This window comes from Narcine bancroftii, chromosome 13 (genome assembly GCF_036971445.1).
Source record: "Narcine bancroftii isolate sNarBan1 chromosome 13, sNarBan1.hap1, whole genome shotgun sequence".
NCBI classification, from domain to species: Eukaryota; Metazoa; Chordata; class Chondrichthyes; order Torpediniformes; family Narcinidae; genus Narcine; species Narcine bancroftii.
In genome coordinates this window covers 67,739,182-67,757,581 of record NC_091481.1, presented here as the reverse complement: position 1 = coordinate 67,757,581, position 18,400 = coordinate 67,739,182, and the positions used below count along the sequence as shown (strand labels likewise).

The window sequence follows — 18,400 nt, the reverse complement described above, 5'->3', positions numbered from 1 at the left end:
AATTCCTCCAGCAAAAACTACTGTCTTGTGCAAGCACTGGAATGATTTCCTTTTAAGGGTGAGGTTTCAGGGTATTTGAAAACAAAGGATGAAACAAACTTTTCCTTTGAAATAAATTTTACCTGATAAATCTGTTGGAATTTTTTTGGGTAAGTAACGGACAGGACAGATAAGGGAAAGTCAATGGAAGTTCTTTATTTGGATTTTTGATTCCCCTGACTTAATCTTATCTTCTTATATATGGAAGAATAAACATCTGCATCTAAATAAAGTCTATTTACAAAAATTTAAAAGTTTAGCCTTACCAAACTTTAGGTTTTATTAATATATAAAACCTTACATTTCAGTTATATTATAATAACCATAAAGTCTGTCCAATATGAATCTCTCTGGAATCTAATTCTGCTACAAAATTTTCTCTCATCTCATATCTTCACTTCCTATATCTTTAAATAAATTCGCTAATAACCTGGATTTTCTACAGGCCTTTGACAAAGTGAACTGGGCAACTAGTGAGTGTCGGGAGCTGTACTTTGTTTTAGGAGAAGTTTAAGAGACAAGCAGAGCAAGGACTCAGCAACTGGTGAATATCAGGAGTTGTATTTTGTTCCTGGAGAGTGTAAAAGGAAAGTAGAGTGGCGATTGGTGAAAGTCTATGTTACAGATAGAGCCAGGAGCAAATAAAAAGGGCAGTACAATGAGGTCCTGAAAAGCAAATTTAAGGTGTTAGGAAAGAGGTTGAAGAGCAGGATCTCCAAGGTGGTCATCTCTGGATTATTCCTGGTGCCACAAGCTAGAGAAAGTCAGAATAGGAAGGTAATGCAGACAAATGAGTGGCCAGTGGTCCAGGGGATAGGGTTTCAATTCTTGGATCATTGGAGCCTTTTCTGGGGAAAGGGTGACCAGTACAAGTGATTAAACCTTTCAAGAACATAGGTCCCCCTGCGGTTCAGGAGTAACCCGTCTCTCGCGAACAGTTCACCTTTGCCCAGAAGAAAACCCAATTGTTTATAAATCTGAACCCCCACCTTCCTGCACCAACTTGTTCTGGAGTTTACCTCTGGAATATCATAGCTGTGAAACTGTTTTCTCCTTGTTCCTGTGCACGATGCTCTAGCCATTTCTTGGTATCATCAAGTGAATCAATTTGGTGAAAGACAGACTTCTGTGATGGTGGATATATTATGAAAACATTGAGATGGATATCCATTTGGTACTTCAAAAGCTGGTTGTAAATCTTTAATCTTCAGCCTCTTCTATCATTGAGGGTTTTCTTGGAACCCAACCCCCCTCGACCAGTTGTTTAATTGCTCATTTCCAATCACCACAATGGGCAATTTGAAATAAGCTGTTGCCTATTCTATGCTGCTCTTGTTCCTTATTGTTCACCGACTTGGCATCTGATTTTTATGTCGCACCTTAATCTCTACACTCCTCACTGAAATAGGGTTGATTCGCTAGCTTGATTGTTCCAGTAGAGTGGCAGCTTTGCCCGAGTCACTGACACTGAACTGCTATGCTGTGATGCCATCATCCTCCCCTCTATTTCAGTGAAATCTACCTGAAAATAATTATTTCCATTCTTTCAATACATGAAATGAATGGCTTTTGTGGTTTAGTCTAACAACTGATATATTTAATACAAGAGTTTGTTTAAGTTTGATTAATTTCTTAATTGATTTGCACTCAATTTTGTAGGCACTACCTTTATCATTTTCCTCATGTTTATTTGCACCACAAATTTGCCACAATTAATCATGAGCTTCAGTCTCATCATACCAACATAGTTATGCAGTCAGTGTTTTCTATGCTGTCTTCAATCTTAATGGCTGGGATTTCCATTGCCAGTAAGTTCTTAACTTCAATGTTCACTACACAAAATGCTCAAGATGTATGTGGCATATTGTGGAGCTTCTCAGACCTCTTCCTGGAGTTTCTATAGGTATTGTTAAAATCCAGAGCACTTAGTCTCAGGACACAAATGGATTATGACCTCAGAGCAATAATCACTTTTTAAACCACAATCACATATCCCATTTACAGTGAAACCCCGGTCATCTGGAATTCAGGCAACCAGAAAAAAAAAAGGAAAATAAATAAATAATAAGAATGGATTAAAAAATTAAATAAAAGTTTAAAATTGTAAATGTTCTCTGAAGTAACACATAAACCTTTGGTGAAGGTGTGAGGAAATATTCAGTCAGCGAAGTGCCTTGGTTGTGCGTTGCTCGTTACAGCTATTTGAATATGTGAAACAGCAATGGTTGATGCCACTCACTGTTGGGGTGCCTTTCTTAAAATGTCTCCTTATCTCTGCTTAGTAAGAGTTGTCCTAGTCAAAGACTTTATCTGTAAACTTGGAGAGGGGAGGGGGGGGGGGGTTAATTATCTATAATGTTATTGTTCATCTTTCGGGAGCCTCCATGGAGTGGGAGGAACCTGCAGATGCAGTGATGGTTATAGGTTTTCAAAGAATGTGACTGAAAATAAAAATTTTTAAATTTTTTTTTTAATTACTGTATATTCATGCTAGTGAAGTCTGTTGATGTAAATACAGTATTTTAAATGTTTATTCTTAATACAGGTGTATTAGGCATTTTAAGAGTAAGTCTCAAGCAACTGGAAATTGCACTTATCTGGCATCTACCAATCCCATTGATGCTGGATACCAGGGGTTTTACTGTAAATTAAATGCAGAAATGGATAAAAATACAGAGAAATGTTTAAAGGGAAAAATTAAGGGTGCAAAGCTTCTTAGCTAGTTCTGCCTTCATGTTTCAGCCACATTCTGTGTGTTAAGGTCCACTGTAAATACATAATTATCTTAATCATTTACAGTAAGCAATAAAATAAAAAAACAGTTCAACTCAGTTTCCCACCCCATCCACTGATAAGAGAATTTAAAAAAAGCACATTTTTGACAAAAAAATATAGTGAGCAAATTGAGGGACTTAGTAGTGCCTCAAGGAGCTAATGCAGGTACCTAGTGCAGGAATCCTTCTCTCTAATGACTGCTGTCAACTGTGGAACCAAATGGCCCCTGTACTGGTCCCAGATCATCTTAGCATAAAATAGAATACTTATTTTCTTCAGGAATTCTTTAGTTTCCTCTTCAATGTCTTGAAGCACAAGCTGAAAGTTAGAGAATTAAATTGGTGAACAGACAGATTTTGAAGCAAAGGTATATCTAATTATTAAACCAGAATGAGATAAAGAAAGGAAAGGATAACTTAAAAACTGTCAATCAAGTGAAATTCTTTTTATGACCAATACAATGAAACAGAACAGTTCAAAATTCACGAGAAATAAATGAGTTAGTGGATCAAGGTTCCTTTTACTGTCATGTAATAACGCATTAAAAATGTAACATATATAAATTTTCTACATTTTATTTACTGCATGATAGAAGTCAATTTCGACTATTTAAACTCGTACTGCCCAATTACACCCAAATTAGCCTACAACATGTATGTTTTGGAAGCTGTGAGAAAACCGGAGCACTCAGAGAAAACCTACACAGACACAGGGAGAGCATACAAACTCCTTACAGACAGCACCTGATTTGAACCCAGGTCACTGGCACTGTAACAGCATCATGTTAACCACTATACAAACCATGCCACCCATGATAAACTATAACTCTTACTGCCATAAGGCAAACAATAAGTTCGCATGAGGCTGGAACCCCTAACAATTACAGAAAGAAAAGCAAAAGAGTCCCTTCAGTTACTGAGTGTCCGTGGATTCTCCTCCAACACTCCTGCAGCCTCCTGTTCGATTCATCGGCAAACCAAGCTCCAGATTCCAAACCTCCAACACGATCAGAAAGCCCTCAGCACCCTCTCAAATCCCAGCTCCAATACCCGATTCCCATGAGCTAGTCCCAGCAGCCTGAAGTACATGTAGGTACCCCAACCATGTCACCCATAACCTTTGAGGTTCCCTCCTCCGCTGAGCCGTTGGTCTGCTGCCGGAGATACTGTCCTGGTGGGTCCTTCAGCTACTTAAGCTCTTCGCTGGTCCTTTAGGGTCATCTCCCATGCTTCTCCTTATCAACAGGGGGTGGGATGGGGTTGGTGTGTTATCTCCGTTCTGGTACCCTGTGCTGCTCCCCTGGTGTCTGCAATCCCTTATAGCTGTTGCCATCTTGGGCCTAGACCTCGCAGTTGCAGGATTTTACTTACAAACACAGACAGCATCTTTAATAGGCTGTTTAAAGCCTGTACTGAGCCTCTGGCATTAGGACCAGGCATTTGAACTTTTCTGAACAACTGCGCTGTTTCCACTCACCTGGGTCTTCACCAGCGCTGGCACTGCAGCAGCTCCACTATCTTGCTCGTGGAATCAGGAAGAGCTACACACAAATTTTAAAACATTTTTCTCCAAGCTGTGCACAGGGAATTTGCTGACACTCATTTCATCTCAAGGGATGACAACTTAAAAATCTTATTTTTTCTCAATTCGAGAATGCCTTAGCTATTCTGGATGATGGCATGACCTTCAAGAGGTTGACAGAAGGAAGTAAAATCCTTATTTGTATGCATTTCAAATAACTGACATTTATGGATGGTCTCTAAAACTGGAAATTGGAATGCTGATGCCATGATGCATTCAAATAGCTCACATGATTCATGACAACCTTCCTGTTAATGAACAATTAGCTGTCGAGAGTAGTTTGTTGAGCTGTGGGTAATGATCAGTAAAAGAGGTTCCATTTTTGCTCTTTACGTGAAGAGTTACCTTCTTCATTCATCCTCTCTAAATTGAAGTACATGTTCATGTTGAACTAATAAAATTACAGCACCGGCTGCAACTAACCGACTGAAACAACAAAAGATCCACATACCATTTCTGAAGAGGTGACCAAGAAGAATGACGAGGGCACGGCAGTAGGCATTGTCTACAGATTTTAGCAAGGCTTTTGACAAAGTACTGCATGGCAGGTCAGGAAGGTTAAACTTCGTATGGTCTAACTGGATGTAAAATTGGCTTGGCGGTAGGAGACAGAAGATAGTGAAAGTCCGAGGTCAATTTGAAGGCCTGAGACAAGTGATGTGCTGACAAGACAAGGGATTAGTACTGGATCCACTCTTGCTTTCCATTTATATTCACAATCTGGACGAGAATGGAGATGGCTTGCTTAGTTTTTAAAAAATTTTTTTAAATTTTTCACACTATAAACCACATTGATCAAGATACATACATTTTTCTTTACAGGGATGTAAGGACAATAGAGGGTTATGGTTGTGCGGTTGGGAAAAATTAAGATTGTCGTGGGGTGATAGGTTGCACATCATCCGGCAGCTGAAGGGCCTGGTCTGTGCTGGAATGTTCTATGTACCTGCTAGCTAGTACAGAAATAGAAGGACGGGGCAAAAGAATGAGAGGCTGAAATGGTGCAGGAGTTTCAGAGCACCCTATCTGGGACGGCTGAGGCCTGTACAAGTTAAACAGGTTACACCTCAACGCTACATGCTGGGACCAGTATCATCTGTAGGGTGGTTTCTGGAGAGGGTTTACACCAGCACAGCAGAGAATGGGAATCTGAGGGGCGTCAGATAGGGCAGAAACAATTCTTTGAAAAAAAATTAGAAATGCCGTGAGCGAAACAGCAATGGGGACAGAATCTGGAAAAAGGCTTATTAAAGGTCGAATTTCAATGCACTCTGCATACACACCAAGCGGATGACCTTAAAGCACAGGAACAGGCCCTTCTGCTCAACTAGTCCATGCTGACTGAGTTGTCTTCCTGCATTAGGCCCTTATCCCTCAAAATCTGTCTAAATATCTTTTGAATGTTGGAATTGTCCCACCACTTCTTCTGACAGCTTGCTCCACACACCCTATGTGAAAAAGATATCCCTCAAGTCCTCTTTCAAACCTTTCCCCTCACCCATGCCCTCCAGTTTTATTTTGACTCTCCCTGCTCCCAGGAAATCCCCGGCACAAAACCATTCTCATTCTCCCCCAGTCCCTGCCTTTTTTTTAAATTTTTTTTTATTTTTCACACTATAAACCACATTGATCAAGATACATACATTTTCCTTTTCAAATATATAGTGTCGTTTTCTCCCCCCCCTCCCTCTTCCCATCCCACCCTCCCTACCTCCCCTCCCATTCATTTAAAGTTCAGAATCTAAGATACATTAAACCCGTCAAACAATGTTGTCACTCAATAAAAATAAACAAGAAATTCCACTAAGTCAATTCTTTTCATTCTCTTCTCCTTCTGTCATCTTAGGTGGTAGATGTCCCCGGTAGGTTTTCTCTATTATGTTTTATGTATGGCTCCCATATTTGTTCAAATATTGTAATATTATTTCTTAAATTATATGTTATTTTTTCTAATGGAATACATTTATTCATTTCTATATACCATTGTTATATTCTCAAGTTATCTTCTAATTTCCAGGCTGACATAATACATTTTTTTGCTACAGCTAGGGCTATCCTAACAAATCTTTTTTGTGCTCCATCCAAATCACGTCCAAATTCTTTGTTTTTTATGTTACTTAGGAGGAAGATCTCTGGGCTTTTTGGTATATTGCTTTTTGTGATTTTATTTAATATCTGGTTTAGATCTTCCCAAAATTTTTTCACTTTCTCACATGTCCACATTTCCTTTTTACAGCGAAAACATCTATCAGATACTGTTGGGTCCCATTTATTTAACTTTTGAGGTGTAATATATAGCCTGTGTATCCAGTTATATTGTATCATATGTAACCTCGTATTTATTGTATTTCTCATAGTTCCTGAGCATAACTTCTCCCATGTTTCCTTCTTTATCTTTATGTTTAGATCTTGTTCCCATTTTTGTTTAGTTCTACCATTAGTTTCCTCATTCTCCTTTTCTTGTAATTTAATATACATGTTTGTTATAAATTTTTTGATTATCATTGTGTCTGTAATCACATATTCAAAATTACTTCCCTCTGGTAACCTCAGACTGCTTCCCAATTTGTCCTTCAAGTAGGATTTCAGTTGGTAGTATGCCAACACAGTATCGTGAGTTATATAATATTTATCCTTCATTTGTTCAAAGGATAATAATTTATTTCCTGAAAAGCAATTTTCTATTCTTTTGATCCCTTTTTTCTCCCATTCTCTAAAGGAAAGGTTATCTATTGTAAAAGGGATTAGCTGATTTTGCGTCAGTATTAGTTTTGATAGTTGGTGATTTGTTTTATTCCTTTCTACATGAATATTCTTCCAAATATTGAGCAGATGATGTAATACTGGAGAATTCCTACGTTGTACCAATTTTTCATCCCATTTATATAATATATGTTCGGGTATCTTCTCCCCTATTTTATCTAGTTCTAATCTAGTCCAATCTGGCTTTTCCCTTGTTTGATAAAAATCTGATAGGTATCTTAATTGTGCGGCTCTATAATAATTTTTAAAGTTTGGCAGTTGTAAGCCTCCTTGTTTATACCATTCTGTTAATTTATCTAGTGCTATCCTCGGTTTCCCCCCTTTCCATAAAAATTTCCTTATTATTTTCTTTAACTCCTTGAAGAATTTCTCCGTCAAGTGTATTGGCAATGCCTGAAATAGGTATTGTATCCTTGGGAAAATGTTCATTTTAATACAGTTTATCCTTCCTATTAGTGTTAGTGGTAAGTCATTCCAATGCTCTAAGTCGTCCTGTAATTTTTTCATTAGTGGATAATAACTGAGTTTATATAGATGGCTGAGGTTTTTATTTATTTGTATACCTAGGTATCGTATTGCTTGCATTTGCCATCTGAATGGTGATTCTTTCTTAAATTTTGAGAAATCCGCATTATTCATTGGTATTGCTTCACTTTTATTTGCGATAATCTTGTATCCCGACACTTCTCCATATTCCTTCAATTTCTTATGTAATTCTTTTATTGATATTTCTGGTTCTGTTAAATATACTATAACATCATCTGCAAATAAACTGATTTTATATTCCTTGTCTTTTATTTTTATCCCTTTTATTTTATTTTCTGTTCTTATCAATTCTGCTAGTGGTTCTATAGCTAACGCGAACAATAAGGGCGATAGTGGGCATCCCTGCCTTGTTGATCTGCTTAAGTTAAATTGCTTTGATATATATCCATTTACTGTCACTTTCGCCAATGGCCCCTTATATAATGCTTTAATCCAATTAATATATTTCTCTGGTAAACTGAATTTTTGTAGTACTTTGAATAAATAATTCCATTCTACTCTGTCAAAGGCCTTCTCTACGTCTAAAGCAACTGCTACTTTTGGAGCTTTATTTCCTTCCACTGCATGAATTAAGTTAATAAATTTACAAATATTGTCTGTTGTTCGTCATTTTTTAATAAATCCAGTTTGGTCTAGATTTACTATTTTAGGTACATAGTCGGCTAATCTGTTTGCTAATAGTTTAGCTATTATCTTATAATCTGTGTTAAGTAAAGATATTGGTCTATATGACGCTGGTGCGAGTGAATCTTTCCCTGTCTTTGGTATTACTGTAATTATTGCTGTTTTGCATGAATCTGGTAAGCTTTGTGTTTTATCAATCTGGTTGATTACTTCCAGGAGGGGAGAAATTAATAAATCTTTAAATGTTTTATAGAATTCTATTGGGAATCCATCCTCTCCTGGTGTTTTATTATTCGGTAGTTTTTTTATTATCTCTTGTATTTCTACTATTTCAAATGGTTCTGTTAATTTATTTTGTTCCTCTATTTGTAATTTTGGTAGTTCAATTTTAGTTAAAAATACATCTATTTTGTCTTCTTTCCCTTCGTTTTCAGCTTGGTATAATTGTTCGTAGAATTCTCTGAAGTTTTCATTAATCTCCGTTGGATTATATGTGATTTGTTTGTCTTTTTTCCTTGATGCCTTTGGGTGTTGTTTCCTCCATATATCCAAAAGTTGCATTTCTTGCATCGATTTAATTATAAATTTGGTTACTTTGTTCTTTCTGTTTGAATCCAAATTAAGGTTGAAATCCCCTCCTATTAGTATGTTCCCTTGTGTGTCTGCTATCTTCAAAAAATATCTTGCATACATTTTTGATCTTCTTCGTTAGGTGAATATACATTGAGTAAATTCCAAAACTCCGAATATATCTGACATTTTATCATTACATATCTCCCTGCTGGATCTATTATTTCCTCTTCTATTTTAATTGGTACATTTTAATATAGCTACTCCTCGAGCTTTTGAATTATATGAAGCTGCTGTTACATGTCCTACCCAATCTCTCTTTAATTTCTTGTGCTCCCGTTAAATGTGTTTCTTGCACGAATGCTATATCAATTTTTTCTTTTTTCAGTAAATTTAGCAGTTTCTTCCTTTTGATTTGGTTATGTATTCCATTAATATTTAAAGTCATATAGTTCAAAGTAGCCATTTCATACTTTGTTTATCTTTCCTTTCCGTTTCCTCATCATCACCTTTCCTTCTTATCCATTTCTGCTTTCTTGTTTTGAACACTTTATAAGACAACATTTCTAAAACATCAAACCTTATTCTCCTATCTAAAATTTCTTTAACCCCACTATCCCCTCCCCTTCCTGATTTGCCCTTTATCCCTTGTTGGGCAACCACATCTCCCCTCTCCATTTGGATTTGCGAATTCACTCGCAAGCGTCAACTGATTTCGCAGTGACCGTAACTCCTCCCCACCCAGCCCCCCCCAGAAAAGATTTCAATTTTCATATATAACAAAGGTCACTCTCTTAATTCCCTCCTTACTTCCTCTCTTCCCTTTCTTTCCCTTATTAATTCTTATCTATACTCTATATATTTTCCTTTAAATACGGATACACTCATGTACACACATATATACATACACACCTATATATATACACACATACATATAGTTCGTGGTCATTTTTACTCTCGTTACATGTCTTAATCTCTCTGTCTGTTTTGTAGTTGTTCTGCAAATTTTCATGCTTCCTCTGGATCTGAGAATAGTCTGTTTTGCTGCCCTGGAATAACTATTTTAAGTACTGCTGGGTACTTTAGCATAAATTTATATCCTTTTTTCCATAGGATCGCTTTTGCTGTATTAAACTCCTTTCTCTTCTTCAGGAGTTCAAAACTTATGTCTGGATAGAAAAAAAATTTTTGACCTTTGTATTCCAGTGGCTTTTTGTCTTGTCTTATTTTCTTCATTGCTTTCTCCAATATATTTTCTCTTGTTGTATATCTTAAGAATTTTACTAAAATGGATCTTGGTTTTTGTTGTGGCTGTGGTTTCGGGTCTAATGTTCTATGTGCCCTTTCTATTTCCATTTCTTCCTGTAATTCTGGTCTTCCTAGGACCCTGGGGATCCAATATTTTATAAATTCTCTCATATTCTTGCCTTCTTCATCTTCCTTAAGGCCCACTATCTTTATATTATTTCTTCTATTATAATTTTCCATTATATCTATCTTCTGAGCTAACAGCTCTTGTGTCTCTTTAACCTTTTTATTAGATTCTTCTAATTTCTTTTTTCAGTCATCTACTTCCATTTCTACGGCTGTTTCTCGTTCTTCCACCTTGTCCATTCTTTTTCCTATATCTGACATGACCATCTCTAATCTATTCATTTTTTCTTCTGTACTTCTAATTCTTCTTTTTATTTCACTAAATTCTTGTGATTGCCATTCTTTTACTGATTCCATATATTCTTTAAAAAAAAAATATATCCATTGTCTTGCCTTTCCCTTCTTCTTTCATTTCTCTATGTTCTTCTTCTTCTTCTTCTTCTTCCTCTGGGTTGGTCATCTGTTGTTTCCTTGTTTTCTTTTTACTCTCTTCTTTCTTGTTCTCGTTGTTTTCTATGTTCTCTTCCTGTTGTTGTGTTGTAGCTGTCATTCTCAGCTGTGGAGATCGACTCCTCAGCTGGTCCCCCCTCCCGTCAGTGTTTTTTTTTGTCTTACGCGGTTGCGCACTTTTGCTTGGCTCCGCGAGCCATTTTTGTAGTCTCGAGTTTGGGACTTTGACTGACCTTAGGGACCGGGCTTCTCTCTCCGCGGCGGGCCTCCTCGGACAGGTAAGGCCTTCACCTTCTTCTTCCGACGTCCTTTCTTCTTCTCTTCTTCCCGTTGCTTTCGACTTTTCTTTCTTCGCTGCCATTTTCTTCCCACCTTTACTTTCACTTTATTTTAATTTTTATGTTTGTGCCTTTGTGTTTTCTGTGTTTTTTAAAAACTTTTCCGGAGAGGGCTGGAGTTCCCCGACCGGCCACTACTCCATCATGTGACTCCTAGATGGCTTGCTTAGTGATGTTTTTAATTGACACTAAAATTGTTGACAGAGTGGACAGTGAGGAAGATTATATATGAATATAGATCAATGGAGTCAGTGGGCAAAGAAATGGCAAATAGAATTTAATTCGAATACATGAGTGTTATTGCATTTTAGAAAGTCAAAACAAGCCAGGACAGACACAGGGGCCCTGGGGAATGTGGAAGAACAGAGGGTATAGTTACATAGTTTCTTGAAGTGGTGACAAGTAGACAGGAAAGTTAAGGTGTTTGGGATGCTTCCCTTCACTGGTCAGGGGAGCAGAAGAGTTGGGAATATCATATTACAGCTGCATAAGTGTGGTGGTACACCACCGGCCTACTGCAGGGGGCAACCTCTGTACCTGCAGGAGAGTATAGGGGAACAGGACAACACCTGGCCGGCTGTCAATCAGCTGACCTGAATGGACCAAGCCCCACCCGGTCAGGTGTCAATCACCCTCTGGGATATAAACCTGAGCAGGGCCTCCGAAGATTCCCTCAGAGTTTACAGAAGTACAGTCAGCTCTGCTCTGTGGATGTCTTTGCCGATTAAAGCCTGTTGTACCGTCTCTTTGGTTTTGTGTGTTTGCTTCTGTCTAACAGCGCACCACAACAAAATATTGGTAAGGAAGGGTGTCATTAAACTGGAAAAGGTGCAAAAAAGATTTAAGGCTCTTATGGACTGAAGGGGTAGAGTTATAAAGAAAAGTTGAATAGGCTAGGACTATTCCCTGGAATTGAGGGGTGAGCTTTTAGAAGTACACAGAACATACAAGGAGAATAGAAAGGTAAATAGTCAGTCTTTACTCCAGGGTACAAGAGTCTTAAACTAGAGAGTGTTGGATTAAGGTGAAAGGGGAAAGATTTAAGAGGGATCTGAGGGGCAACCTATTCACACAGAGAGTGGTGTGAAGCACATCAACTCCTGCCTGTGCAGGGAGGAGTCACGTGATGGAGTAGTGGCCGGACGGTGAACTCCAGCCCTCTCCAGAAAAGTCGGGAAAAACAAGAGAAAACACAAAGGCACAGAAATAAAAGTTACAGAAAAGTGAGTATAAAGGTGGAAAGAAGATGGCGACAAAAAAAGAAAAGTCGAAAGCAACGGTAAGAAGAGAGGAAGAGAAGACAAAGGAGGAAAAAGGTGAAGGCCTTACCTGTCCGAAGAGGCCCGCTGCGGAGAGAGAAACCCGCTCCCTCAGGTCGGTAAATAATGGACTACAAAAATGGCTCGCAGAGCCGAGTAAAAGTGCGCAACCGCGCATGCGCGAAACTTCGCGCATGCGCGATGCGAATGAAAAAAAACACACCGACGGGAGGGGGGACCAGCTGGGAAGTCGATCTCCACAGCCGGCAACGACAGCTGCAGAACACCTGCAGCAAGAAGAGACCACAGAAGACAATAGAAACAAGAAAGAAGAGGAGGAAAGGGCAACAAAGAAACAACAGATGGCCAACCCAGAGGAAGAAGAAGAGGAAGAGTATGGTGAAATAGAAGAAGAAAAGAAAGGCAAGGTAAAGGATATACTTGCTCTTATTAGAGGATACATGGAATCATTTAAAGAATGGCAAACACAGGAATTTAAGGATTTAAGAAAAAGAATAAACAACACAGAAGAGAAAATAAATAAAATGGAGATGACCTTAACAGAAATGGGAAAGAAAATGGACAAGATGGAAGAGCGGGCAGTAGCAGCAGAAATGGAGGTAGAAGACTTAAAAAAGAAATTGGAGAAATCTAATAAAAAAACTAAAGAGACACAAGAACTACTAGCTCAAAAAATAGATACAATGGAAAACCATAACAGAAGAAATAACATAAAGATAGTGGGCCTTAAGGAAGATGAAGAAGGCAAGAATATGAGGGAGTTTATAAAAGAGTGGATCCCTAAGACCCTAGGATGTCCAGAACTACAGCAAGAATTGGAAATAGAAAGGGCACATAGAGTATTGGCCTCTAAACCACAACCACAACAAAAACCAAGATCTATTGTAGTAAAATTCCTAAGATATACTACAAGAGAAAAGGTACTGGAGAAGACAATGGAAAAAGTAAGAGAGGGCAACAAACCACTGGAGTATAAAGGGCAAAAAATCTTCATTTATCCAGATATAAGTTTTGAACTCCTAAAGAAGAGAAAAGAGTTCAATACAGCAAAGGCGATTTTATGGAAGAAAGGGTATAAATTTATACTAAAGCATCCAGCGGTATTGAAAATATTTATTCCAGGACAACAAAACAGACTATTCTCGGATCCAGAAGAAGCACGAAAATTTGCAGAACAATTACAAAAATAGACTGAGGGATGAAGACGGGTAATGAGAGTTAAAATGATCACAATTGATATGTATGTGGGTAAAGACAAAAATAGACTGAGGGATGAAGACGGGTAATGAGAGTAAAAATGATCACGATTGATATGTATGCGGGTAAAGAGGTATAAGAGTGAATAGAGACAAGGAGCATACGTGAATGTATCTGTACTTAGAGGAAAATATAGATAGTATAGACAAGAATTAATAAGGGAAGGTAATGGAATAGAGAGAATAAGGAGGGAATTAAAAGAGTGACCTTTGTGACATATGAAAAGTGAAATCTTTTCTGGGGGAGGCGGGGTGGGGGGAAATAGCGGTCACTGCAAAATCAGTTGACGCTTGCGAGTGGATTCGCAAATCCAAATGGAGAGGGGAGATGTGGTTGTCCGACAAGGGATAAAGGACAACTCAGGAGGTGAATGGGAGATTGGGGATAAATAAGATAGAAATAGGAGAATAAGGAAAATGTTGGATGTTGTAGGAATGTTGTCTTATAAAGAGTTGAAAATAAGAAAACAGAAATGGAAAAGGAGGAAAGGTAATGATGGAAAAACGGAAAGAGAAGATAAACAAAATATAAAAGGGCTACGCTGAACTATATGTCTTTAAATATTAATGGAATACATAACCAAATTAAAAGGAATAAACTACCAAATTTAAATGAATAAATGTATTCCATTAGAAAAAATAACATATTGGTTAAGAAATAATATTGAAATATACGAACAAGTATAGGAGCCTTACATTAAATACAATAGCGAAAACCTACCGGGGACAAACATTACCTAAGTTGATGGAAGGAGAAGGAAAGAAAAGAATGGACTCAGTAGAATTTCTGGTGTAATTTTGTTGAATGACAACATTGTCTGACTGGATTAATGCAACCTAGATTGTATACCTAAAATGGATGAGAGGGGGGGTGGGGGGGTGGTTTGGGAGGAAAGGGGGGGGGGGAGAAAAAGTCACTGTATATGTGTGAAAAAGAAATTGTGTATATCATGGCTAATGTGATTTATGGTGTGAAAAAAAAAAAAAAAAAAAAAACAACTCCTGCCTGTGCAGCAAGATGGATCCATTCCAATTTGCCTCCCACGGCAACAGGTATGCGGCAGACGCCATCTCATTAGCTCTGCACAAAGCCCTGGAACACCTGAATGCACTTTATCGACTAAAGTTCAGCATTCAACACCATCATCCCCTCAAGACTGATCAGAAAACTCCAAAACATGGGCCTCAATACCCCAATGAGTAATTGGATCTTGGATTTCCTCACCTCAAGACCACAATCAGTGGGTATCGGTAAGAGCATGTCCTCCACAATCTCCATCAGTATCAGAGTACAGGATGGCATTCTTAACCCCTTGCCTTGCTCACTTTACAATTATGACTGTGTGGCTTAGTACGGCAGTTACACCATCTACAAAACTGCTGACTATACCACGATAGTGGGTTAAGGGGATGGGGTGTGTAATCCAGTGATCATTGGGGGAAATCAGAGGTGGAGATGGTGAGCAAATTTAAATTCCTAGGAGTCCAGAGGACCTTTCCTGGACCCAACACATGAATGTCATTGTGAAGAAAGCACATCAGTACTTCTACCTTTTCAGGAGTTTGCGGAGGTTTGGTAAGGCATCAAAAACCTTGGAAAATTTCCACAGAGGTGTAGTAGAAAGTGTGCTGACTGGGTGCATCACAGCTTGGTATAGGGGCACCAGTACCTTTGAACGAAAAACCCTGCCAAAGGTAGTGGTCACAGCCCAGGATATCGCAGGCAAAACTCTCTACATCAAGAAAATCTACATGGAATGCTACCAGAGGAGAGCAGCAGCCATCATCAAAGATCCACACCACCCAGGGCAGGCTTTGTTCTAGCTGCTGCCATCAGGAAAAAATTCATAGGTGCCATAAGACTAGCACCATGAGGTTCAGGATCAGTTGCTTCCCCTCCACCTTCAGACTCAACAACAAATTCAATCAGAGACTAATTTCTCTGACTTTGCACATTATTTATTATTGCAGTTTTTTTTAAAACACTTCTTTCTTGTTCACATTTCTCTCTTTTGTAAAATACATCTTTTCTTGAGTAGTTTTTTTGCACTATCAATAAGTAGAAATTCTGCCTGGCCCACAGGAAAAAAATCTCAGGTTTGTATGTGATGTCATGTGTATAATGCGGACTGAAAAATCTGCACTTTGAAGAGCAAAGTGATTGGGTTCTAATCTGGTGCTGTGTGTAAGGACTTTGTACATTCTCATGACCTTTGTGGGTTTACTCTGGGTGTCCCAGGTTCCTCCCACCCTTCAAAACATGCAGACTTGATGGGTTAATTGGGCAGTACAGATTTAATGGACCAGAAGGGCCTGCTACCATGCTATATTGTTACAAAAAATTAAGATATCTGGGCGGTCTCGTGAATATAAAAGATTAAACCAATATGGATCAAGCCCAGGCAAGTGGGACTAGCTCAAGTAGGCAACTTGGTTGGCATTGGTGAATTGGACTGAAGGGTCGATTTCCACACTGTATAGCTTCATAACTTGATGCATGCTCACAGACATCAAGCGTTTCTTGGCATTTTGCCTCATGGAAGTTCATGTAATGACAGTGAAGAACTTTTCATTTTTGAATTATATCCCAAAATATCCAGATGACATTGCATAGTGTAAAGAGGTTGTATCAGTAATTCTTACCAGTTCCTCAGTGATGGCCCAGCAATTTATCCAGTCTAGTTGAGAATATCTGCGATGCATATCTTTGATAAGCATTATTGGGTCATGAAGTGGTAACATGCCACACAGGGGTGTGGGTAAATTATGTGAAGCCACATCTGATCTCTGCTTGGAAATTTAAAAAAAACAAATTAATGGTTCAGGCATCACAGAGATACTGATCAACTCATTGTGAATAATCTCTAACTCTGTATCAAAGCATTGCTTTCCCCTCCCACCCCCCCCCCCCCCCCCACCTTTCATTCAGGCATCTGTTTGAGTTTTGATTTGTCTGAGGAAGGGCTTAGGCCAGAAACATCAACTGCCTTTTACTTCCTCTGGATGCTGGGTGACCTGCTGAATTTCTCCAGCACTTTTTTGTACTGCACAGTGAATGCCAGGGCCTTGACAAACCTTTTCTATTCTTATTTGCAATAACCATGTCCCGAAGAGTATCAAATGTTGTACCTTTGTTCAAGAAGGAAACTAGGGATAATCTAGGAAATTATACGCCAATGATGCACACACAAGTGGTTGGGAAACCACTAGATACTTGGGGATGGGATTTAGAAAAGGCAAGGTGAAATTAAGAACAGGCAGCATGGCTTTGTGACAGACCGGTCATGTCCTACAAATCTGTATGGGCCTGTTGAGAAGGTAAGGCAGAGAATGTATTCATTCTGGATTATGAAGCATTTGATAAGCTCCATCATAGTAGGGCTGATCCAGAAGGTACAGATGCTGAGATCTTTGGTCAATTGTTAGTTTGGATTCAGAATTGTTGGCCCTGAGAATATTGTGGATAGAGGTGGAAGAGTATTATTCTGGTTGGAAGTCTATGACCAGTGGTGATTCACAATGATTGGTTTTGTGAGCCTGTTGTTTGTAATAGTGTATATATAAATGACTTGGATAGAAAAGTTGGTGTATGGATTATTAAGTTTGCAGATGACAAAATTGCTGAAGCTGCGAACAGTGTAGAGGGTTATAGATCAATTGTAGATATGGGCAGAGAAATAGAAGATGGAGTTTAATCCGGACGAATGTGAATTATTGCATTTTATGAGGTCAATGGCAGTTCTTTTAAAGAACTCGTATGTGAAGCATTGGGAAGGTTCAGATCCATAGTTCCTTGGAAGTGGCCAGGAAAGTGGAAAGAGCATTAAAGGTGTTTTCCTTCATGAACATCAAACAGTACAAATACAGAAAAGTACAACACAGGACCTTTGGCCCATATTTTGGACTGACTTAACTCCACCATCAATTTCACCCTTTCCTCCATTACCTTACATCCATTTACTTATCTAAGTCTTTTAAATTTCTCCATCATATCCAGCCTCCACCCTCAATGCTGGAAATGTATTCTTGGTGTAAAAAAACGATCTCTGACATCTCCCCTAAACTTTCCTTCATACATTTTAAATGAATGTCCTGCAGTCTAGGCTGTTTCAACCCTGGGAAAAAAGTGCTGGCTGTCACTCTAACTATTCCTCCCACAATCTTGTATACCTCTATTAACTCACCCATCATCCTCCATTGCTCCAAAGAGAAAAGCCCTCACTCGCACAACCTTTCTTCCTAAGACACATTCTCCAATCCAGGTGGTTCTACCACAGTAAGGAAGTAACCAAACTGTAACTGATTTACAGGAAAAGGGTCTCATAAACTTTGCTCAAAGTCATTGGGTGGGAAGGAAAATAGCCAAAAACAAGGTTGAGAATGGCTGATTTAAAAGACTCTTAGACAGGAACATGGATGCAAGAAAAATAGAGGGTTGTGGGTGTGAGGCAAGGAAGGTTTAGATTGTTGAGTAGATTTAGGAGGCAAAACATTTGTGGCTCAAAGTTGAATTTCCATTAATTTCTGTTTTATTATTAAGACTGATAATCGATAATATTGTTTTGATATCAGTCAATGGAACACAGCCAATTTCAAGTATCTAAACATCATAAAAGAACAAAAATGTCTGATATATTGGTAAACTGTGTGTGCTCTGAAGCAAACTTACCTTCTCTCAACATCAACAATTTTATCTTTAACTTGCAGTCTCCTTACAGATCCTAGATGCACAAAACCCAGTCCAACAGGAACCAAGTATCAGATTAGATCAAGGGTATATTCTGTTGAAACATTTAGGTTCAGG

At 38.5% G+C, this 18,400-nt stretch overlaps 1 protein-coding gene across 1 annotated transcript in view; it reads right to left on the bottom strand.

The window, feature by feature from the left end:
* LOC138748257 (paramyosin-like) overlaps positions 1-18,400 on the bottom strand; it is an 83,761-nt gene that overhangs the window by 20,549 nt on the left and 44,812 nt on the right. Inside the window, exons 15-16 of the mRNA XM_069908106.1 lie at positions 16,240-16,386; positions 2,984-3,132 (exon numbers count right to left, since the gene is read on the bottom strand). Coding sequence (XP_069764207.1) covers positions 2,984-3,132; positions 16,240-16,386 — 296 coding nt within the window. The remainder of the gene's footprint in view (positions 1-2,983; positions 3,133-16,239; positions 16,387-18,400) is intronic.